Below are 25135 nucleotides of genomic sequence, written 5' to 3' on the forward strand. Positions count from 1 at the left end.
ATGTTTTCTGCCCCACCAATGGGGGTCGGGTTCACAATTATGTGCACGCTTTCCCTGCGGCATAATGTGAGCAGGGCATTTGCAATCTCATGCATGAGAGGAGGATCCCACCTAAAAGAGTATGTTTAAACGATTTAGCTGTCCTCACATCCTTGGTAAATTGGTGCTATTTGCTGTTTGTAGACATAATGTGGTAACTTGGCACCTCACCTTGCTTTCTAACATAACCTGCCCTGCCCACAAAACTCAGATGGAATTCCAGGCATGTGACCATGGCTAAATATCAAAATAACATTTATAATTGAAGAGTAAGAAGAGACATTATGCAGTAATGGAATGTAAATGTAAATACTGGCTTAAAGAAGATCGCCTCGAGAAAGAAAGACAAACAACAGACATAAGAGTTGCTTAATCTAAATTCTCTATTGTGCCTTCTACTAATACATTAAGGGGAACATGAGGGTTAAGACAGTTCCATTTTGTCTTTACAGACCCTTCTATAACTAATACTCCTCATTTCTACCTCCTCCTGCTTTATGGCACAACAGAACTGCTTCTAATGAAAGGTTAAAGAGGTCAAGATGGCTGATATGGAAGGTGATGAAAGTAATGGAAGAGCAGTAGGCAAGAGACTACCTCTTTTTGAAGTTGTGCTTTCTCTTTCTCCAAATTCAGGAATACTGCTTGTAGCATTCCTACCTCATTCTTGAACCTTTGCACATCTCGTTCCAATCCTTTATCCAATAATGTGTTTGCTGCTTCATCAGAGGAGGGCTGTGCCACTCTTTTTACACACCCGGGTTCAAGTTTTAGATTGCCCATCTTGCCAACAACACAGCACTTAACATTATTTTTGTCTTCTGACTTGTGAATTTCATTTTTATTATTTGGGATGACAGAAGTTTTTGGCTCCCATTTAGAAGAATTCATCCTTTTTACGTCAACGCTGTTTATGTTTTCATGTGTAACATAGTTCTTTTGTGAATCTTCCATATGCTCTTCTGAGTCGCCGTTCACATTTTTAATTCTCTCGGGTATTACCAAAGGGATGGTGATATTTTTCCCCTTTTGTGTAGTCCCGTTAGAAGAGTTTACTTTATTAAGCATAGGTTTGATGCATCGCTCAGTAGTTGGCTGGTTAACATTGGGCAATGTTTGTAAAAGTGTCATGTCAGAATTCTTTAGCTCAGCTGCATGCGTGCTCCATGAGTTAATGTTGAGTGCAGTTGAATTTCTTTCCTGAGAGGTTGGCTCACATTCTGCTCCTTTAAGCTCAACAGCATTACAATGATCTTCAGCCCAGCTTGTATCACTGGTCACAATGGACTGGGCTTCAGATGGCATCTCTGACTCATGGGGGTGGTTTAGTGGTTGATCTTTCGAGGCATGCGTAGTTTTTGACGTTTCAGTAATTTCACCAAATTTTTGTTTCAGTTCCGCAGTTACCGTTTTAAATTGATATTTCACTTCTTTTTTCTCAGTGTCTACCCACATTTTCTCGTACCTCTCCTCCCAGGGGGAATCGGATTCAGATGATGAACAGTCCTCTAGGGAATCCTGGTTTTGTTCCACAGCTTCAAATTCACGTTTCTTCATAATGTCGCAAACATTTATCGGACCTTGGTTTCCACTGGATGTCTTTTTTGAGAACTTTGGCAAATCTAATGCAGGCTTTTCCTTAATTAAATATGTGCAGTAAAGAAAATCACAAAGTTTACAGTTTTAACGGAGCACATTTACTTGCAATGTGTTATGCTAATTCACATTTTACATTTCCATACGTACAATCCTGAAACCCCACAAGGCATGAGACAATCCTAACTCTACCATGGAGAGATGGAGAAGCAATTTAGCCCATGGTAACAATGTTTCTGATGGCTACTCTTCACCCTCTGCAGATTATTAATTCTAGAACTAATGTGATTTTGGAAACTGATAGCACTAGGGCACCCAGAGAACTCTAGTGTCCTTGGTTTCACCTGAAGCAATGGTATGTTGTAAGAAAATGCAGCTCAGAACTCTCCTATTTTATGAATATTTTACATTATGTTTTTATTTGATTAAACTTCTTATGCATTTAATACTACTTATTTATTACTATTTATTTAAGGTTTAATTTAATCCTAAAACCCTTTAGAATTTATACCACTGGCGTCATCGGAACTGGGTTTGAAATTGAGGTAAGCTGGGAGAGATTTAGCTCCTGCTTGGAGCCTAGAAGAGCCTGGTTAGGTTAACGCCAACAGGTATCGGGAGCTACTTTTGGCTCCGAAAGCCAACTGATGCTGAAATTTGGACGATCTGTAAACTAGCATTAGGACACTGCTATATGACATTTAAAGCATAAGGGGTCAATAATAATAGAAACAATGATAACTTTGCATATTATGCAGAAGTTGTATTTGATAAACACTTTATACTAGTTCCTTGTTTTTCAGTGGTTGCTCCTGGTCATTTGTTAATGCCCGATACCCAGGAGTTACTTTAAGGTCCTGCGCATCCAATCTTAATTTCGATCCCTGCAGAATCATTCTAAGTGCCTAAAAGCGGAGAAGAAAGCCAGTAAAAAAAAGAAAAATATTCTACTCAATGTAAACAGTATCCAGCAGAAAGATTGTTACCCAAGGGGAATTAACTTATAACAATAAATAGAAGCATCCACTCTCCACATAAAAACATGTACATCATTTTCTTATTAAATATTCGTTAAGATATTACTATTCACCTCTACCAAGAAAATTACATCACTGCCCAACTGTAATAACCTAATAAGAGTTTTATTTTCGCAATGCCTGCTGCAAGAGCCAGCACAAAGTTTGAGATGCAGCAGCTGGAATAGAAAGCCAGATGTTATTTAAAACACTGAATTGAAGAGAAATGTTATTGAAGATTACTTTGCAGCAAAATGTTGCTAACTTTTCATAGACTGGTAAGGATGTAGACATTCCTACTGATGCAAATGGTAGGAATCGTAGATTGTGCAAAACGTGCAGGACTATTTGCTAGTCTTGTTGTGAGTTCATATATGTATTAATAATATCATAGAGGCTGCCAGGAACAAAGCAAAACACCTGAGCTCTATATGTTTGAACAACAAATTGGCATGCAATCAAGTGCCCAATCTACACGATTCATACCATAGAGGGGCTCCTCTTCAGGCTTGCAATACCGTATTGGTAATTTCAGGGAGAAAGCCAAATTGAGGAAGCGTACTGTGAAAGGGCCTGCTTTCAGGCCCAGTCAAGAGGAGGGAGGGAACCTGACCCACCTTACACTCTGATTGGTGCCAGAGTGAGGGTAGACACACTCCCATCCTTCCTTACCTGAGGATTGCAGGCGAGAGGGCCAGCAAGGACCCCACCACAGGAGCAGCACCCCAGACAGAAAGCGCAGAAGCGGTTTACATCTTTGAGAGGGTTGCTGCGAACACAGTAAAACCAGCTGCAGGTTGCAACAAGGCTGGACATAGCACCTAGGGATGCCGTGTCAACTACAAAACCGGCGTGGCAGAGCCCGCACAAACAGGGAGCCTCAACTATACCACCAGGGAATTTTATTATTAAAGTTAAGTCCTCTACGAAGGCCATAATACCCCCATTATGCCACCAGGGACATTCTATATTTAATATTAAACTGCCTAAAGAAAGGCCTTCAACCTGTGCACCTCCCGAAGGGCCAGTACATGGTCCATGTTAGGAAGGGGTTGGGGCTTACACAGCCTTTTGAAACCGCTAAGCCTTTCTCATGACACACCCCCTGGAGCCAGGTAAGCTATTGGTTAAAGTATGTGACCAATCCAGGGAGGGGCTGCAGTATGTAAGGAGGTGCGTGAGTGTGCAAGTGTGAGTTAGTAGGGTGAGGGCAGGAGGTGGTGAAGGATGCCTCCGAGAGACCAGAGGAGGAGAGATTGATTGGAGTGCAGAGGCTATTGTTAAGAGGGGATCTGTGGAGGGTTTGTGTGTGAGAGCGGAAAAGTTTAAGGAGAAGAGTAGGAGTAGCAGAGTATTAGTGGTAGTATTGGCAGAGGTAGTAGTTTGAAGTGGAGGTAGTGGGAATAGCGAGTGCGGAGAAGGGAGAAGTAGTGGTAGTGGGAGTAAAGGATGATATTGGAAGTGGAGTAGGTAGTAGAAGTGTTAGAGAGTATGAGTAACAGTAGATCGGTAGTAGGTAGTAGAGGGCGATAGCGAGGATTAAGTCCGGAGTGGAAATACTAAAACAGATTGAATAGTAAGAGCGACAGTGAGTGGGAGAATATGAGTAACTATTAGCCTAGCAGGAGGAGTTGGAATTAGTGATCAGACAATCGCCCACTGGCAAAGCCCCTGGAACAGATGGGTTCCCTAGCGAGTTTTATAAAACATAAATCGGAGATGCTCCTCCCGTTATTGGCAATGCTAAATGAAGCGTTTGAAGTTGGGAGATTACCAGAATCACTGAGGGAAGCAACGATTATCCCGCTTCTCAAGCCAAATAAGCCCAGCACAGATTGTGGGTGGTACTGACCGCTATCCATGCTAAACCAAAATAGCAAAATACTCACAGCAGTGCTAGCAAACAGGTTTGGACGGGTTATAAACAAATTGATACATCATGATCAGACAGGCTATGTCACAGGCAGAAGTTAGAGGGGGGAGGGAAAGGGATGACAGTGATAAACATAAGCTAATGTGTATAAAGTTTGAATATGCAATATTTTCGCTGCTGGGCATGCTGTGATGTTCTGTTTATTATGAGAAAATAATAATAGAAATGGTTTTAAAAAAAACGTATTAGCATAGCAGGAGACTGAGATTACAACAGAATAGCAAGAGGCGAGGATGTAGAGTGAGAGGAAGGAGATAAGGTAAGTGGGAGAGGGGTAGTTGGAGGTACGAGCAATAGTAAGAACAGAAGTAAGAAAAGAAGCAAAATCAAAAGGTTGGAGCTGGAAAGGCAGAGTGAGAGATAGGAGGGACAGTGACATGGTGGGAAAAGAACAACTGAAGAGACCAGTATAGTGAAGGGTCAGGTACGAGCGGGTGTGAAAGAAGTGAACGTGACAACGGGTGGAAGAAGGCGCCATTCCTAACTTCCTAAGACTACTAAGCGGGCTAGGGAAAGCCTAGAAGACCCCAGGGAGTCACTCAGCCATCGTTTAGGGACGTCCCTAAAGAGAACAAGTCAGAAACCAACAGCTACCAATATAATTGATACAAACATCCCCTATTAGGGACACCTGAGTTAGGGAGGCGGGGAAAGGCCGGGGTAGTGAGGGACGGTCCTAGCACCCAACTCCCATGCCCCGCTAGCCCCAGATACCTTTGCCTAGGAGATATCGCTATCCTATCTGTATCCTATTTGTAAAGATTTTTAAATAAATAGACTCCCTTGGACTTGACATCCAAGTCAGCATGTTTCTTTGTGACGGGCCACCAACTCACAGTACTTTCGCTGAAATGTTGCTAGTAGCAGGTGCTGATGGACCCAAGCCCTAGGGGTTTGATTGCAGAGATCAGGTAAGTGTCTCATAATGTATGGCACAAAATTGTGTGGACTGGCCCCTTAATTAGGTGACAATGTTATTCAAATTTCTCCAACACTGGACCTTTCATAGATTCACATGCTGTGAATATTCCCAGTCGTCAGTCTGGGAATCCTCAGTAACAGAGCAGTTTAAACCTAAACTGAAAACTTTGTCACTTTTGTGCTCCATTACTATATTGTCAGGTCATACTGCCCACAGCCAATAGGAACACCTCCATTAATTCCTCCCCTGCCGGTTATGTTCATATTTGGCAAGTGCACGTGAGTGGCAGAAAGAGCAAAAGGTGAGCCATGCAGGGTAGGTGGGAGGGTCGTGTTTGAATCTATGAAAGATACCAATGCTGGAGAACTGGAGTTAAACGTAACTAATACTTCAGCAGCATTGGATCTTTCATAGATTCACATGTTGTGAATAGAATACAAAGCAGTATTACAACAATACATAAGGGAAACTTGGTGTCATGGCTGGGACATAACAAGGCAAGGATCCCCATATCTTAAGAGAAAGACATTTTGGTGGGGTCAGAAACCAGTCCTTTGTTTGGACAACGACCCGTATTGCACATTTGTTGAGAGTTAGGTTATTATCTTTGTATCAAGTGGTAGGGACAGAAATCAGGACCAGAAGGACACAAGAAAGAACAGGACAAGTATACCAGAATCACAACAAAGAATAAGGACCGGGCAGTGGGGGAAACAGAAGAACAAACAGACTCACACGCATGGGGGGGGGGTGTCTGGGCAGTATAGCCGTGTTGCGACGCAGAGTACAGTTCCAGACACAGAAACTTGTCCTTTGCACTCTGCAAGCAGACGGAGCAGGTGGCCATCTTGGAAGAAGACTAGACCAGTACGTCACGGTTCCAAGGAAGTGCAGTAGCACCGACTAGATCAGACACGCCTGCTTACAGCATCACCAAGGCCAACCCTGGGAAGTGAATTGGGTGCTTGTGACAGTAGTGCAGTCAGGATAGTTTATCTCTTCTATAAAGGATACTAAGCCTTTGATCATTCTTCATAAATACTGACATTAGTACTGGTATACACCATTAAGATGGTACACCACAGGAAATTACATAAGAAATATGGTTAACCAAAATGGTGAAGATAAATTGAACAGGCAAAAATGTTTGTAGCTCCAGAATCATATGTTCAACAGCAGTACACTATGTAAAATGAAACTAATATTGATATCTGCAACGGTTTATAGTCAAAAAACCGAATTACAAAATCTCGAAAACAAAAATCTCGAATCCAAAATCTCGAAAACAAAAATCTCAAATTTTTTTTTTAATACGTTTTTATTTCGAAATGGGGGGGTTCCCCCCCCAACCCCCCCTTTTTTAATTTTACCCTTTTTTTATACTTACCTGAACCCACAAATACATATAAATAAATAAATAAATAATTCAAGATTTTTTTTTTCTCGAGATTTTGGATTCGGGATTTTGGTGATTCGATATTTTGTTTTCGGTTTTTTGACCGACCACCATCTGCAACAGCGCCGTTATAGCTGACCACACACTCCTATGATGTGCAGACAGACCACCAGGCACTGGTCTGCAATACCGTAAGCAGTATATAAAAGAGTGAATCTGGAAATTGTCTGTTTGCTGAGAGAATCCTCCCTTAGAAGTTCAACCCTATAAAAGCTCTTCTCTGCATGAAATGTAACAACTGAAAATATGTACAAGATCCACATATTGAAGATTTGTCAGCCTTTTGATGAATGAAGCAGATGAATAAAGATTGGCACACAAATGTCTTCTTTGGGACAATGTATGGTGAAACTTAAAGATTCAGCCTCTATTTCTAATGTACACATAGCACTTCCACTGATGTATGTGATAAAGCCATCTGCTGTACATCTCACTCTGATTAGATTGATTGATTTTGCTGCACAGATCTTTGACTTGCTTGGGGGGGTTCACAGATTTTCTTATATAGTTCAATCGATTCTATAGTTTGAACAGTGTGATGAATCCTGAGATGTTGTCACTTCTCCCTAGGAGGGGGGAGCCCCTTCCCATCAGGCCAGGGAGGTGAGGCTGTGAACCGATAGTCCCCTTCGGGGTGGTACTCAGTGGGAGGCTCTCATGGGGAGAGAATTCCCTTGAGGGCATCATGGAGAACATCTTGGGAGAATGCGGTAAACCAACCCTCCACTCACACCCTGCACACTTTCCTATCCCATAAAACCCAACTTTATATCCCATACTTCCATGTAGGTCTGTACGTCTGAAAAGTGAAGAAGTACTCAGACGTGAAAGTGCAGGGACTACCTTAAGAAGACCTAATCAACAAGTACTGCGACGAGGAGGAAGTGCGGACAATGAAGAGCAATGCTGCTAACTATAAAAAACTCTTCTATGTCCGCTTACGGTAAAAATGAAAGAAGGTTGCACTATGTTGTCAAGCCAGCCCCTGAGCAAAAGCAGGTGTGGAAGCTGTGAGGCGCAGGAGTAGAGAGATGGCGGTGTGACTGGATGAGTAGAAGCAGCCAGCGAGTTGGAGAAGGCGGCTCTCCAGGACCCGACGACTGTCGGTCCTCTGACCCTGAGGCCAGGCAGAGCTAAAGGCTCTGTAAGAAGGTGGACACGGGGTCCCAAAGGCATACTTGCCATGCCCGTAGTCATGGGTCACAGAAGCAGACGCAAGAAGCTAACTCCCACGGAGGAGGAGCAGAAGGCCAACTCCATTACCCAGGAAAAGCCACTACTGTGCTCAGGAGTCCATAAAGGTAACAGGGGTGATGGTCGGACCGACTGTGATGTAGGGAGGATATGAGGGCCTAACCCATACGCTGCAAGGCTTGAGGGGCCTAGGAAAAGGCCAATGAGTGTCTGGGACCGAATGGAAAGTTGTGAAAGTTACACACATGAACCCGTTGAGGGGCAAACAGGGTCTGGGACGCTGAACAGAGAAATGTGAAGATTGGAGGGAATCTCCCTCTGGTTGATGGTCGAGTAAAGCCAGTGACCACCAGGGAAGCGTTGAAGGCCCAGTAACAAGAGAACAACATGAGTCATCTTCCTCGTGGCAGTACTTGGGACAAAAGGGCTCCAAGTACCAAACTACAAAAAAAAAGAGATACGGGTCAGGGTCACGCACCCACAAAACAAGTTCCCTACAAGTCGTCTTTTTTTTGTGGCAGTGCCTGGCAGGAGATTGAACCAGGTCTGCCAAACCAAAGCAGTAAATAAATTGACCCACAAGAGAAGAGGAGTACAAATCATGGTAAAAGACTTTCTGATTCAAATTGTTACAAGATAATCAAGGGGGTCTATCAGGGAAAAGTGCTGGAACTTTGTCTTTTGTGTTGGTCGACAATTTTGACCCGGGGACAGGAACCATTCCCTTAAGAAGAAACCAACATCTGGAAGTGAACTTTAATCCCCAGTCCAGCTGAAGGGAAACATTATACTGGAAGGTCTACTTGTATCTTAGTTTACAGCAATCACCATGCCTCCTGTGCATCAGTCTCCTCCTGCTGTGCCCTTACAATAGTTACAACTAATTTCTCAATGGTCAATGTGACAAACCCGTGGTAGGAAGGTAGTCCAATACTAATAGAGGAGGCACCCCTCTGCAAAGAAGGCAGACCACCTGAGCCGAGTAGCTGGATTCAGGTCAGTTGAGCCGGGTTCAGGACAAACGATTTTAAGAGGCTGGGCTCTGCGAGCAGTTGACATGTGAAGCATAAACAAAGCAGAATACCCGAGCAGCTTTAGTGCGTGCAGGGGCACAGGATGGAATAGACGGCCAGAGTCCGTCCGAAAGAAAACAAGGAGCAGGGGTACCTGACAGACAAGGGTACATGCTGAACGAAACTCGGGTGAACAGAGCGGCAGCTAGACAACGGAAGGCATCAAGAGAGATACTGAGAGGTAGAACAGAAACCCCTAAGGGCGGGGAAATACGCCGAAGCACAGAGCAGAGGGACTGCGAGGGCTGCTGCAGCGGGTGGCTAGAGGAAACAATACGACGCACAGTGCTGAGCGTTCTGTGTGTTATAGGAACGCCCATGCGTCAGCCGCCATGTTAGTAGAGGACTAGACCGCACCTTCTGTTGTCATGGACGTGCTTCCCAATCAGCTGTTTCTGTACGGAGCGGCGCCCCATTCTCCACTTGTTCCACAGTTGCCATGGCTGCTGCATGGCACAGGCGTGGAGGTCCCTCAGATTGTTTTCTTTCTCCCAGTTTACTTGTCGCCTTATGCAGAGCTCTTCAAGAGACATTGTTATATTGTTATATTTATTGATCTTCGGTCATTTCATCTTATATTACGTCCCTTCCCTCAACGGCTGTTTCCTGACCTCTGCCGAAGCCTGCTACTACAGACCTTTGACGGCAGTTGAACCTGTCGGCACAGCCGACCATGTGGCCGGGCCTTCTGGCCGGCCTACACAGTAGGGAGAGTGGGGTCGGGTAGACATTGCCTTTTTAAGAAGGCCTTTCCCCTTCCTCTCTTTGCTCCCTTGGTCTTGTCGTCACTGTGTTATCCTGCGCTATGGACAGGGCTCCATTTACATTTTGTCCTTCATGCAAGGCAACATTTCTGTGGAGAGACAAACACCTTAAGTGTAATAGGCGTCTTCCCCATAAAACACAACGAGGCAGCCTGTGCGGCTTGTAAACTCCTGCGTCCCAAGACCCTAAAGGAGCACTGTGTCAATCGGTGGGTGGCCTACAGAATGTTGCAGGCCAAGAGTAGTTCCCCCGCCGCAGAGTGTGACGAAGGGCTTAAGGACGACCAGGGCTGCAATTCGGAGGCCACTGACCTCACGGCATAGGGTATTTATAAATACATATTTGTAAATTTGAGGGCATTTATTCAGTGTACTTCCTTGTACCCAAAAAAGGATCTCACCCTGCGCCCTGTACTAGATTTGCGCCCAAGCGAACAAATTTGTCTAACCTCAAAAGTTTCGTATGGTCACTCTGCAGGAAGTAATTCCACTGCTCACACATGGAGACTACATGGCAACATTGGACATGAAAGATACATACTTTCATATTTCAATGTTGCCAGCGCACAGAAAATACCTTAGATTCATGATAGAAGACAAACACTATCAGTTCAAAGTACTACCCTTCGGCATTGCCTCAGCACCGATGGCATTTACAAAGTTACTGGCAGTGGCACACCTGCGCAGGCTATCCATCCCAGTTTATCCTTACCTCGACGACTGGCTCATAACAGGGGGTTCCTAAAGACGATAGACCTCTTATTCAGCCTGGGATTCTCCATCAACAAGAAGAAATCCAGCATAGACCCCTGTCAAATCAAGCAGTTCCTAGGGGCTCTAATTCGAAAAAAGGATGGCCTTGTCTTCCCCTCCTTTAGCTTTATTCTTAAAGGAGTGGAAGGACGGGTCCGATTGGAGTGGGGCAGACAAGGTGTTCCACAGTTTGGTAGCTAATACCGGGAAACTACTACTGCCCGCTTTCTGCAGCTTAAACCTAACAAGTGAGAGGCAGTGGGCTTGGGCAGTTCTCCGAGGACGGGAAGTTGTGAGTGGAGTAAATCGGCTAGCCAAATAGATGGGAGCCTGATGCAAAGCATGTGATTCTAAGCAGATCCCTCAAGCCTCAGAAGAACATGTTACTTACCTGGTGTAAGGTTCTTTTGACTGGATGTTCCTCCCACGTATTCCTCATCTTTGACATATTCAAGTCTGCTTGCAACTTGCTTCAGAGGGTCGAGTGTCGTGCAGCGTCGAATCATGGTCCTCGACAGTCTCCGTAGCGTCCCTTGTGACGTTGACGCTGGTATACAGTAGCACGCACGCTGACTGTTACCTCAGTTCTTAGTTTTTCCTCCTTTAATTAGCATGCTGTGTCACAGGAGGAGATAGTCTTGATGTTGCGAGAAAGGAAGCTGTAAGACACGGAAATGCTAGGCAAGAGGTGATGGATGAGAGGGGGCGATGAGGAATACGTGGGAGGAACATCCAGTCGAAAGAACGTTACCATGTGCAAGTAAATTGTTCTTTAAATGGATTGTGTCCTCCCACGTATTGCTCATCTTTGATAGACTCCCAAAGCAGTTTGAGTTTGGCAGAGGGTGCCAAGAATGTACTTTATGGAGGACAGCGTTGCCAAATTTGGCTTACTCTCCTGAAAAAATAATCTACACAGTAGAATTTACAAAATGTATGCAGGGACTTCCATGTTGCCGCTCTGCAAATATCCCTCACTGGTACACATCTTTCTAGAGCCGAGGAAGCAGCCACTCCGAATGCGCCCTCAGACCTTCGGGCGAATCCTTGCCTGCCAACGAGTAACACTCAGTTATACACATAGCAATCCATCTAGAGATGGTTTGTGACAGCCAAGCTTCATCTTTGACCAGAAGAACCAATAAACAGCTGATCAACTTAGTGAATATTTGCAGTTCTTTTAATATAGAAACTTAGTACCCTCTTTGGGTCCAAGCAATGCAGTCTCTCTTTCTCCTTAGATGGATGAGGAGGAGGATAAAAAGATGGTAGTGCAATACGTTGTGCCAAATGAAATTCTGACAACTTTTGCTAGGAAAGATGACTACCTTATCCTTAGAGAATGACGTGAAAGGTTGTTTGGAAGACAGAGTTCACTTACCCTACGGGCAGATACGATGGCTACTAAAAAGGCTGTTTTTATGGTGCGCATCCTTAAAGGTCATGAAGGGCTCAAAGGGAGCTCCCATAAGACAACTTAGTACAAGGTTTAGATCCCACGATGGTACTATGAAAGGAGTGGGCGGAATCAAATTTGTTAATCCTTTCAGAAATTGTGTCACAATCAGTACTTTGAAATATGATCCCTCATCCAGAGATCTTTTGAAAATTGAAAGGGCCGCTAAATAGCCCTTCACCGTGGCTACTTGTAACCCAGAATGAGTCAAGTGAAGTAAGAAAGATAAAACTTGGGGTAGTTTACATGAGAAAGGATCTAGTTTCGTTTCCCTGCACCACGGGCGAAATCTATTCCAAAGGCAGCGGTACAGGGATTTAGTTGCTGGTCTCCTTGCCGAAAGCAACACGTCCATTTCGTCTTCCGGAAGGCCCCAATCCTTATATCGTATCCTTTCAGACACCAGGCTTGAAGACTGACTGATCCCTGGATGAAGAATGCGACCTCCTTCCTGCGAGTGTAGGTCCTCTCTTTGGGGAAGACGAAATGGAGGGCAGATGGTCATTTCTAGAATGTCCAGTTACCACATTCTCCTGGTCCAATCAGGAGCAATCAGGATCATGGTTTTCTCGAACTTCCTCAACTGCATGATGACCATGAGGCATGACGGGGACTGGCGGAAATGCGTACAGCAGTGGAAACTCCCAGTCCACCATTAACGCGTCCCCCAGAGCTCCTCTTTGGGGAAATTCCTTGGAGCATAAAAGCTCGCACTTCTGGTTGATAGTGGTCATGAACAGATCCACTTGCGGGGTTCCCCAAAGGGCGAAGATCTCTTGAAGCACTTCCTGAGCTAGTTCCCACTTGTTGGAAATCATGCTCTGCCTGCTCAGAGCGTTCGCCGAAGGTGTTCTTTTCTCTGGCTATATGAACTGCCAGAAGAGTTATTTCGAATGGATTGTGTCCTCCAACGTATTCCACATCTTTGACATGTAATGTCCATAGCTGTGGTCTTCGGTAACTTTTTCGGCAGAGGGCGTCCTGCGTTGATGGCGTCAGGTCGATGTCCCTCGAAGGCCTCCATCGAGGTTGACGTCACCGGATTTTATAAATGGGACGCGCAGCGCCCCCTAGCCTCAATTCTGTTTTTTCAGCAAACGGGTTTGCTTCGAGACTCGGCGCGCCTCGTGTATTCCTTGTGAATATGTCTTCAACCCCTCTGACTCAATGATCTAGCTTCCAAACTCGCCGGACTGCAAGTAAAAAATGTCGATTACCGACCTGCATCGCATTTGTTTGTGGTGCTTGGGTGAGAGTCACGACACCGACGACTGCTCCAAATACCAATCGCTAACTGCTAAGGCCTTGTGGGAGCGTAAGGGAAAGCTTCAGGTAGGTAAGGGTTCAAAACCCAGTAAGTCCCGTAAATCCATGTCCAAGGGGATGTCCACCGACGATTCGAGCGGCGGCTCTCCACGTTGGGAGGAGTACCGGGGGTCTCGGTCCCGGAGTGGTTCCCGCCATTCGTCGTCCTCGTCTTGGCATTCTAGGAAGTGCCGTCACCGGTCGCTCAGAGGATGGAGCCGTGAGGAAAGTGGCTTGCATAACGAAGTCCTCGACTCCAGAAGAATGGGCTGCCTTTAGGGAGCAGATATTTGCGATTTTCCAATCGCAGGGCACAGTTCTGTCTGCGCCGTCTGATGAAACCGGCAAGGAACTGTCTTGTAATGTGGCTCGCATGCCTTCGGGCTCGGGTCCTCGACGCGACGCTCATCAGGAACCTCTGAGGTCCCGTTCGAACAAGGCTCAGGATAGCCGCAAGAGACGTGCTTCCAGGTCTCGGTCCAGGTCTCGGTCCTCGTCTCCAGCGAGACCGCAGAAACCTGGTAAGGGCTCAAGGTCGGCGTGGACTCAGTCGGCGCCGTGTCCGTCAGATACCAACGTCGAGACTTTGCCTTCGTTCCAGCCCTCAGCGCCGGTATCGACGTCGAAGCCGTCGGTGCTCTCGACACCGAAGACTTCTGCGCCCTAAACACCTTTGGGGCTTTTTGCCCGAAATTTACAGTTGGAGATCCCTGATATGGTGGATCCTCCAAGGAAGGCTACTCCAAGTCTGTGAGGCCGGTGGTGGACTCTAGACCCTCTTCTTTCCTGAGGCAGGGCTTTTACCTCCCTCTGGATGCGCCTCCTGTCTTTTCTGGTGACAGTGAATTGGAAGAGTTGACGTAAACTCTTCATGATGCCAGTGTGTTGGACACGTCTCCGGAAGTGGATTTTGGCAGGCCTGAGCCGGGGGCTCATGCAGAGTCGTCCTACAGGCGGCTCATGGCTAGGTTCACAGAGTATCTGGGCTGGTCCAGTCCTCCTGAAGCTTTTGTGCAGGATGATCTAACGGACATTTTAGACATGGTCCGTCCTCTGACCCGGTGTTACCTTTTCATCTGACATTACAGAAAAGGGTGGCGGCTGCTTGGCAGTCACCGGAATCTCTTCCGGCTGTTAACAAATCGTTGACCAAAAAATACCGCCCTTCCGGTAGCGACCCCAGCTACTTTTTGTCTCACCCAACTCCCGAGAGTTTGGTGGTTCAGGCGGCTACGGCCACCTCGAGGCAGGCGGTGTACCCTACCATCCCTCCTGATAGGGACGACAAACGCGTGGTTGGTTGGGCACACAGGTTGTTTTCTGCAGGGAGTATGTCGTTGAAGTCAGCCAACTCCACTTGTGCCATGGCAAGATTTTCACACACTCTGTGGAACTGTGTTTCTCTTGCGGCTGAGCATACTCCCGAGGGGGACGAAAGGGATGGGTTCCTTGCTCTCGTGCAGGATGGCAAGGATGCCATGTGTGAATCCCTTCAGTCGGGTTTGGACACGACCGACAGTGTTAGCCGGTCCATGGCTGTGAGCACCGTTATACGCAGATTTGTGTGGTTGCGAAAGTCGGGTTTTGCTCCTGATGTGCAAGCACGTCTTCTGAACATGCCCATTGATGTCGCGCATTTGTTTGGCAGCAAGGCTGACCAGAGCCTTGAGAGGTAGCAGACCTCAAAAGCTGTTGGTGAAATCTTTAAGCACAGCCGTGCGTCAACCTCTGCCTTTTCGTACTAGGGGCAGCAGTGGAGGGGAGGGTCTTTTTGTTACTACTACTCCTTTGGTAGAAGGAGAGGAGCTGCCAGTCAAAGAGGTCAGCGTAAAAGTACTTGTGGTGGTCAGGGAAATAGAGGTGTCAAAGCCGCTCAGGCAGCTGCCTTGTTGCCATCAGGCGCTGCCGCAGCCGCCCCGAAACAGGCATTAGGCCATGTCCCATGGTTCGCCGGTTGGGGGCAGACTGTCTCAGCATCTCGAAGTGTGGCAAGCCATTACTTTCGATGCATGGGTTCTGGATACAATCGCACACGGCTACTGCCTTCCCTTACTAAAGCGGCCTCACGACAATCCACCGGGGTATCTCTCTTTGAAGCTTCCGGATCCGCTCCTTGTGCAGGAAATTTTGACCCTGCTAGAGAAAGGCGCTGTAGAACTAGTGCCTGTAGCGGAGAGGAACAAGGGATGGTATTCCCCTTATTTTCTGATTCCAAAGAAAGATGGGGGATTGAGACCCATCCTAGACTTGCGTTGGTTGAACAAACTTCTCAGGAAGGACAAGTTCAAGATGGTCACTCTTTCTCAAGTCCTCCAGCCCTTCAACTTCAGGATTGGTTGGTGGCTCTGGACCTACAGGATGCTTACTTTCATGTGCCGATTCATCCCAAAGCACAGAAAGTACCTGAGGTTTGCAGCTGGTGACTCGCACTTTCAGTTTCGGGTCCTGCCATTTGGATTGACCTACGCCCCAAGGGTCTTCACCAAGCTAATGGTGGTGGTGACAGCGTATCTCAGGCGAGGGGGGATTCACATCTACCCCTACCTGAACGACTGGCTGATCCGTGCACGCTCTCCCGAGCAAGCATTGGCTCACTTCAGTCTCACATGCCGCTCCCTCCACTAGCTGGGCTTCTAACTCAATTTCAAGAAGTTGCATCTGACACCTTCCCAACAGCTCCAGTACATCGGGGCTGTGTTGGACACATCCTTGGGGAAATGCTCGCCTCCCAAGGTGAGGGCTCATCACATTGTGCAGATGGTGGACAAGTTTCAACATGCCCAGAGTCTCCCGGCTTTCGAATTCTTAAGGTTGCTCGGCCTCATTGGCATCATGCATTTTTCTGGTGCCAGAGGCCAGGCTGAGGATGAGATCCCTGCAATGGGTCCTCAAGATGCAGTGGTTGCAGTTCTCAGGCAAGATGACGGATCCCGTTCCGATTCCACTCTCGGTCTCCAAGGATCTTCTGTGGTGGGCTAACGAAGGGAATTTGATGGAGGGGGAGCCGTTTTGGCAACCTTGGCCGTAGGTGACTGTGGTGACGGATGCTTCCCTCACAGGATGGGGAACTCATGCCGACGACTTGACCGCCAGCAGTCGTTGGTCTCTGTCGGAGTCCAAACTCCACATGAATCTGTTAGAGGTGAGGGCCATCAGGCTAGCCCTGAAGGCTTTTCTGACATCTGTGCAGGGGAAGAGGGTCCTGATCATGATGGACGACACAGTGGCCATGCATTACCTCAACAAAAAAGGCAGGGGGGGGCACTCCCATTGTGCAGAGAGGCAACGCAGCTCTGGTTCTGGGCCATCCAGCAGGCAGGGAATTTCGATCTCGCCAGTTCATCTGGACGGAGACGAAAATGCGGCGGCGGACACGCTGAGCAGGCAGAGCACGATCTCTCGCGAGTGGGAGTTGGCTCAGAAGTCCTTCTGGAGATGTTCGCCCTTTGGGGAACCCCACAAGTGGATCTCTTCGCCACCAGTTCCAACAGGAAGTGCGAGAGATTCTGCTCAAGGGAATTTCCTCTGAGAGGAGCCTTAGGAGACGCATTCGAGAGTATTGGTCATTCCCACTGCTGTACGCGTTTCCTCCAGTCCCTGTCATTCCTCAGGTGTTACGGAGGTTAGTATCCCACATGATCCTCATTGCTCCGGATTGGGCCAGAAGAACGTGGTACCCAGACCTTCTAGAAATGTCCATCTGCCCTTCACGCCGTCTTCCCTACTGAGGGGATCTGCTCTCGCAAGAGGGGCTCAGGTTCTCCATCCGGAGGTCAGGACTCTCAACCTTCACACTTGGTATCTGAAAGGTTGAGATATAAGGATTGGGACCTCCCGGATGATGTGATGGAGGTGTTACTTTCGGCTGGAAGCCCAGCAACAAAATCCCTGTACCGTTGCCGTAAGTTTTGCGACTGGTGCAGAGGACAGAATGTTGATCCTTTTCAGTGTTCCATTGCTATGGTTTTGTCTTTCTTACTTTCTTTGGCCCACAGGGGCCTTCAAGTTGGTCCCATTAAGGGCTGCCTGGCGGCGCGGTCTATATTTAAGCGCTCGTCTGAAGAATGTTCTTACTTTAAGATTCCTTCGATTTCTCAATTTCTTATAGGACTAATGTGTTCCTGCCATCCCCTTTCCAGGTGCAAGTTTGGGATTTGAATTTGGTTTTGATATTTCTGATGGGTGCTCCGTTTGAACCTTTGCACTCTTGTCCTTTGAGATTATTGTCCTTCAAGACAGTGTTCTTGGTTGCAGTAACTTCCGCTCACAGAGCGAGTGAATTGCAGGCACTTTCATCTAAGCCGCCATTTACTGTGTTCCACAAGGACATGGTTGTACTAAGGGTACGTCCTTCCTTTCTACCCAAGGTAGTGTCTGAATTTCATTTGTGCCAGAAGGCGGTTTGTCCTTTCTATCCTCCTCCTCATCCAGGTAAGGAATAGGAGCGACTCCATAGGTTGGATCCTAGGAGAGCTCAGAGCTTTTATGTTTCTAGGATGGCCAGGGTCAGAGTGGACGATCAACTCTTTGTGAGATATGCTGGACACCGATTGGGCCAGGCTGTTACCAAGCAGACCTTGTCCAGGTGGATTATCCTCACCATTACTGAATGCTACCGATGGCGGGTAAGGACCCTCCTGAAGGGTTGCGAGCTCATTCCTCTAGGGGCGTGGCTACTTCCACAGCCCTACAACAAGGGGTTCCTATTAGGAATACTTGTGATGCAGCCACATGGGCTTCTATCCACACCTTTGTTAAACATTATTCCCTGGATTCCATCCATGGTCAAGATATGGCCTTTGGGAAGGTGGTTCTTTATTCAGCCATCTGATTGGGTACTCTAAATTCTTTTCCCTCCTCCATTTTCTGGTACTGCTTTGGGAGTCTGTCAAAGATGTGGAATACGTTAGAGGACACAATCCATTCGAAGAACAAGTTACTTACCAACTGGTAACGTTCTTTCGATTGGATGTTCCTCCAACGTATTCCACATCACCCTCCCAGCCTGCCCCTCTGGAGAATTTCCTATGCGATTGCAGCTTACGTTGCCGCAAGGCTATGTGCAGTCAAGCAGGCATCGGATTGGTGCCACACGTTATGGGGGAAAAAACAAACTGAGGCTAAGGGCGCCGTGCGTCCTATTTATAACATCCAATGATGTCGCCCTCAACGGAGACCTTTGAGGGACATCAACCAGACGTCATCGACGCAGGACGCCTTCTGCCGAAAAAGTTTCCAAAGTGCATAGTGGTGGATATTACATGTCAAAGTTGTGGAATACACTGGAGGAACATCCAATTGAAAAAAAAGTTACCAGTTGGTAAGTAACTTGTTCTTCTCCGAGTGCCCAGAACCAGAGCTGTATTGCCTCTCTGTACAGGGGCAATGACCCTACACCCCCTCTCTTGTTGTGGTAATGCATGGCAACTATGTTGTCTGTCGTTATCAGGACACTTTTCCCATGTACTGATGGCAGAAAGGCCATCAGCGCTAGTCTGATTGCCCTCAGCTCTAAAAGGTTGATATGGAGTCTGGACTCCCACTGAGACCAGTGTCTGCTTATTGAAAGATCTCTCATGTGCGCTACTGATCCTGAGAGGGAGGCATCTATCACAATGGCCGTCTCTGACCATGATTGCCAAAAGTGTTTTCCTTTCATCATATTCTCTCGAGTGGCCCACCACAGGAGATCCTGGGCGACCTTTGTCGGGAACTGGAGAGGGTCCGTTATTCTGTTAGGGAATTGAGACCACTCTGATCTGCGAACCCACTGAAGGGAAGTCATTCTCAGACCGGCTTCTGGCACCAGAAATATACAGGATGCCATGAGGCCGAGCAACCTTAGAAGTCGTAGGCTGAAAGATGTTGGGCACTCTGAAATCTTTGGACCATCTGAAAAAGATGTTGAGCACTTAACTCAGGTGGCAAAGCTTTCCCCCGAGGCTGAATCCAGGACTGCTACAATAAATTGACGTTTCTCATAGTGTCAAATGAGACTTCTTGAAGTACAGGGAGAAGCCCAGCTCGAGGAGTAAGTGGCAGGTGTGCCTGAGATAACTCCAACACTGTTCCAGAGAAACAGCTCTGATCAACCAGTAGTCCAGGTAGCGGTAGATGTGAATCCCCTCCCTCCTCAGACTTACTGCCACCACTGCCATAAGCTTGGTGAAAACACTCCAGGCTGAGGTGAGCCCGAATGGCAGAACTCAAAACTGATAATGAGAACTGCCAACCGCAAACCTCAGGTACTTTCTGTGCTTCTGATGTATCAGCACATGAAATAAAGCATCCTGAAGGTCCAATGACACCAACCAATCCTGAAGTCGAAGGGCCTGAAAGATCTGCTAAAGAGTTACCAACTAGAACTTGTCCTTCCTGAGGAACTTGTTCAAGCATCTCAAATCCAAAATGAGTCGCACTCCTCCAACCTTCTTCAGTATTAGAAAGTAAGGAGAGAACCAACCTTGGTTCCTCTCTGCTAGAGGTACCAATTCTATTGCACCTTTCTCCAATAGGGTGAAAATCTCCTGCTGGAGGAGTGGATCTGGAACAAAGGTTGATCTTGCTCTTGGGGGGGCAATCAGGAGGTCTTTTTAGGAATGGGAGGAAGTAACCGTGTGCCATTGTAGCACCCATGCATTTGAAGTTATGCTTCGCCAACTCCGGACATGGTAAGACAGTCTGCCCCCTACCGCAGATTTGTGGGTGGAGTAATTTTGCTGTTCCACCTACAGCTGAGGGTAACTTTGCGAGTGTTGAAGAGGGATTCCTTCCTCCTATACCTCTTCCATGATAAGGTCTTCTTTGACCTCTTTGTGGAAACAGACCTCTTCCTCTAGATATGGAGGAATAGAAACGAAAAGAACGACCCCTCTATCCCTGATCTGTAAATTGGGGCTGTCTTATTGCCGCCCCTAAAGAATTTGCTGCAGCCCTATAAGCTTGCAGTTTTTCTAAACTGCTATCGGCCTTCTCACCAAACAGAGAAGTACCGTCAAATGGCATGTCTATCAGACGTGCCTGGACATCCGCTGAAAATCCCGCATTTTTTAGCCAAGACATACGTCTAAGTACTTTGCTGGCAGTCATGGCTCTATTGCCTGAGTCCACTGTATGCAAACTAGATTGTAGGGATTGCCTTGTGGCATCCTTGCCATCTTGGATCAGGCTTAACAAGACTTCTTTTTCTTCTCCCTCTGCTATATGCTCTGCTGCCAGAGCAGCCACACCCCAAAGGGTATGTGTATATTTTGCAAATGCACTGGTAGCATTGGCAGATTTCAGTGCCATACTTCCTGTAATAAATACTATTTTGCCTAAAGAGTCAATCCTCCTATCTTCTTTATCTGCCAGAGCAGAAGGATAGGCTGCAGTTTTTGAAAAATCTCTTGCTGCTTGAACCACTAAGCTTTCAGGCGTTGGGTGCCTGTTAGAAAATGGCGGGTATATGGAAGCAGTCTCGTATTTCCTTGTTAATAACGTTTTAACCGATAGAATAGTCTCAAAGCTGCATAAAATAGCAATACAGCAGCTCTAACTGGCCCACTGTCTAGGATATCAGAGAGGTCATCAGTCTCCATAGAAGCTGCAGGTCTGGACCATCCCAGATATTCAGCTACTTTACCAATTACTGCCCTCTAAGAAGGATCAGTATAACTGGCTATTTCAGCATTACTACATTCTGACTCTGGTGATGTTCCCCAGCTACTGGTTTCCTTTAAGGTTTCCACAAGATTCTGCATCTTGGATTCATCTGAAATTAATTCCCCTAGAACATTTGGTGTCCCATATTAATACCCAAAAGGGGGCTGATCCTCTTCCTCCTCCTCATCATCTTCAAAGATTGAACCCATCTTCCTAAAGAAATCAGGTCTAGGAATGGGAAGAATAGACTTTACAGACTTCGAGAGCAAAGAATGTTCCGACGAAGCGGACGGTGCTGAGGGTTTCAACAGCTTATTGGAAACTGTTGAAGAATGCGTCAGCACTTTATGTTGCTTCGAAGGCTAAATATGTATTACACATGCCTCGAAAGTTCAGGTGACAAACATAAATGTTTTGATTCCTTCGAAGAAGGCTTCGATGCGGTTAGTGAATGTTCTGAGGTAACAGACACAGGCTTTTTTTTGTGCGTCGTGGAAGATTTCTTCGTCGAGGAACCGCTTTTCTTGGGCTCTTCGGCACACAAGAACAGGACACACGAGACACCCTACAAGCCTTGATAGACGCCGAGGGGTGGGCACTTTTCTCAGACTCCTTTAGAGGAACACTCGGAGGAGCGGGTTTCTTAAAAATGTTTAACATTTTTAAACAGACGTTTTCTAACTCTGCTGAGTATTGTTCTTTTTTGGAAAAGTAACTCTTTCTGAAGAGGACGACGAAGACGACGCTGAGGACATGTGACGCTGTTTCTTACCCGTTTTATGGGAAGAGGGGGACAAGTCTATGTTTAGGATGTTTATTTACAGGAGAGACATCTCTCGAGTCAGAGGAAGATTTCCTTTTCGAAAGGGTAAGGGCTGGGTATTTGGGGAGGGCTTACATGCATCGAGTTTCGTCTTCCTTTCCCGCAAGGCCTTAGCCGCCATCCATTGAAACGAGCTACAGTCGACGACCTTGTGGCCCAATCCAAAGTACCACAGACAAACGCTGTGCGGGCCTGTGATCAACATCTTGGCCCCACAGTCTGAACACCGCTGGAAGCCAGTCTTCGGTGTGGATGCAATATCGAAGTGAAACAAAATGTATTCAATGAGGCAAGTAGCTCCGAAGCACGCAGCAATGCGGGAAAAAACTGAGGAAACAGTCAGCGCACATGCTACTATATACCAGGCTTCAACATCACAAGCAACGCTACGGAGACTGTCGAGGACCAAGATTCAATGCTGCCAACGCTCGACCCTATGAACATTTTTTTCAAAGCAAGTTTCAAGGAGACTTGAATATATCAAAGATGAAGAATATGTGGGAGGACACATATGCTGTGCATAGGCCGACATCTGGTGGAAGTTGCAGAGTATTACAGTTTGTTTTTCAAAACTCGAAAATGGGCGTCAACACAGGGCGTGCCAGTAATACTATCCCTAGTGTGACGTCCACTGTACCCATGATCCCTCACGCGTGTAGGACCCACAGATTGTATTTTTTCTGACATGAGGTAGCATGAGGAGTAGCGTGAGTACAGATAATCCAAGCAGATAGAAAGAAAGGTAAGCCTACAAGCATCCATGCGCCTTCTCTCAGAGGGGAGGAAGGGCGGGTTGCATGTGACTCTAAGCAGATACAAGCATCAGAAATACAATTACGTTGAGTAATGTATCCCTTCTGAGGCTTGTGGAATCTGCTTAGATTCACATGCCCAAATCTGTATCCTCACAAAGGGAAGGATCTTCTTGTTCCTGAGAATAAGGATGCATGTGGAAGGGATCTGAAGACCGTGTTGTTTCGAACCGGGACATTTTACTTGGGGGGATAGGATCCTTGGAGCCTGAGGGTGCTGACCCGTCGGGGTTATAAGTGAGAAAATGTTCGGGATTTTTAGAATAGAAATCTGCCAATGATGACATTCTTGACATGACTATGTCCTCACTGGACCACTCTCTTGAACTGGGAATGACCTTGCCTGGGGGAAGTTTCCCTGACTCATCTATAATAGAGGAGTGCGACCTATCTGTCTGTTTGAGTGGAGTGGACTGTTTCTGCGGTGTGGAATTAGGCTGAGACTGCTTCCCCTGTTTTCCCCCCTCCCCGTGGCTGGAAGAGTTTTTGCCCTGCTTCTTTGGGCCTTGGGAGCTTTTCGTCGCCAGGCGTCGAGCTTCGGTAGTGGTGGTACTATCCTTCGACCGTGTAGGTTGGGATTCGGGAATGGGCGTTACTTGTACTGAAGCCGACTCCCGGAGTGCGGTCTGGGGGTAGAGGTCGGTTTCGTCTTCCGACGATCGAACCTCGGTTACCTTGGGGAGCGAGGCACTTTTGGCAATAGTGGATGATTGCCTGGCGTCATGCGGCGATCTAGATCGCGAATGCCCAGAGGACGCCGATTCGAACCGTTCCCTATGTGCCTCTTTCCGAGAGCTCGACGTGCATGTCGAGTCTCGGTGGGACTTCGTGTGTTTGGAAGTGCTGTGGGTTGCGCTTATGTCGCCGGGTGTCTTCCCCATAGCCGCCCTGCCGGACCACCTTCCGAGGTCGGGGACCTGCACCTGGCTGTCTTTCGACGCTGTGTTGCCCTCGCCGTCCGAATGTACGGCGTTGCTGCCGTCGCTGAAGGCACCCTCCGCGGCCATGGCCTCTTGACGCCTGGCGTGGTGGGCCCAACGCTTGGTGGAACGGTCTTTTAGTGTTTTAGGCTTGAACCTGCTACACGCTCTGCAATTTGCCTCGGTGTGATCCCTTGGCAAGCAGAGATTGCACGTGGCGTGCCTGTCAACCCAAGGATACTTGCGGTTGCACTTTGGGCAAAATTGGAAAGGGGTACCCTCCATACGCACCTTGAGGCAGCGGGCTGGTAAGTGTATTTATACTCTTCCTCGTCCCAATGGCTTTAGGAGCAACTATTGTAATATAGACAGTTGTCCATCTATGACAATGCTGTGGGGCAAACAAACACAGAGGAATCAGAACAGTTACCAGATTCAGACTGAAACCAATTAAGGAAAAGACCAGGGAAGGGGATTGTCCCCCTTGCATGATAAAATCCACTACTCAGGGAAGAGAACCACTTCCCAAATTAGTGGAGTAACCAGACGTTAGTGCGGGTTAGCTGTGACTTCCCGTGTGTTGTTTGGGAACAGTTGGTTGGGCGAGGTGGCTTTTTGCATTGGGACGTGATGTACAAAAAACACTAGAGAAGTACAGAAAACAGCCGAAGTGCATTATTGTTTCCAGATAGCGCTGGTAGTATTTTGAGTGTGAGGGTCAGAATAGGTTTTTGGTCATATGACTGTGGACATTTATTTTGACATCCTGACGACTGTCAGCTTAGTTTTGTTGAGGCAGGGAAACACCTCAGAGTTAGGGATAGTGAGGTGTTGCTCCCAACCCTTTTATTATTTGAATAAAACCAATTTGGCAAAACCACTAGCTGTGTAAGTGTCTCCTTACTCGACCTCCCCATATCAAATTTTCACAGTAGTACATAGTTACTTTCATAATACACTATTTAAACAATGACCCATGTGTACTTGTACTTACTCCACAAAAACAATCTCTGCACCCCTTTCTATCGCATGACCAGATAATCCACCAAGCCTAATATAGCAATGTCTGTTCAAACCCATAATGAGAAAAACTGCCTCGTAAGCCTGGGCGACCGTGACCAGAGTAAAAAAACAAAACAAAAAAACCTGGACATTTCCTCGATGAGCACATTTGTCCCTGCTCAGTCTTAAAAAGACACATGAATTCAGTGCTTGCTTCTCCTGCTGCATTTCAGGGGAACAAATAATGAAGCCCCACACCTGTTTACTCTGGAACATACCTTGTTTAAAAAAAAAAGAAAAATCAAACTATGCCTCAGTTAACCACTCATCAGTGTTTCCTATAAAAAAAAAACACCTGTCCATGATGGCCTTTTCCTCCACACCCCAGTAGAGCCAGCCCAGTTTACATTTTTAGTAGTATAGGATT

The 25135-nt window shown here is 46.9% G+C and overlaps 1 protein-coding gene across 5 annotated transcripts in view; it reads right to left on the bottom strand.

The window, feature by feature from the left end:
* Nucleotides 1-25135, bottom strand: part of ANKRD26 (ankyrin repeat domain containing 26) — a 915250-nt gene that overhangs the window by 528589 nt on the left and 361526 nt on the right. For all 5 annotated transcript variants that reach the window (XM_069627947.1, XM_069627948.1, XM_069627949.1 and 2 more), the window contains one exon: nt 637-1677. In XM_069627947.1, the coding sequence (XP_069484048.1) occupies nt 637-1677 (1041 nt within the window). The remainder of the gene's footprint in view (nt 1-636; nt 1678-25135) is intronic.

This window comes from Ambystoma mexicanum, chromosome 12 (assembly GCF_040938575.1).
Source record: "Ambystoma mexicanum isolate Mex_15411 chromosome 12, UKY_AmexF1_1, whole genome shotgun sequence".
Lineage (NCBI taxonomy): Eukaryota > Metazoa > Chordata > Amphibia > Caudata > Ambystomatidae > Ambystoma > Ambystoma mexicanum.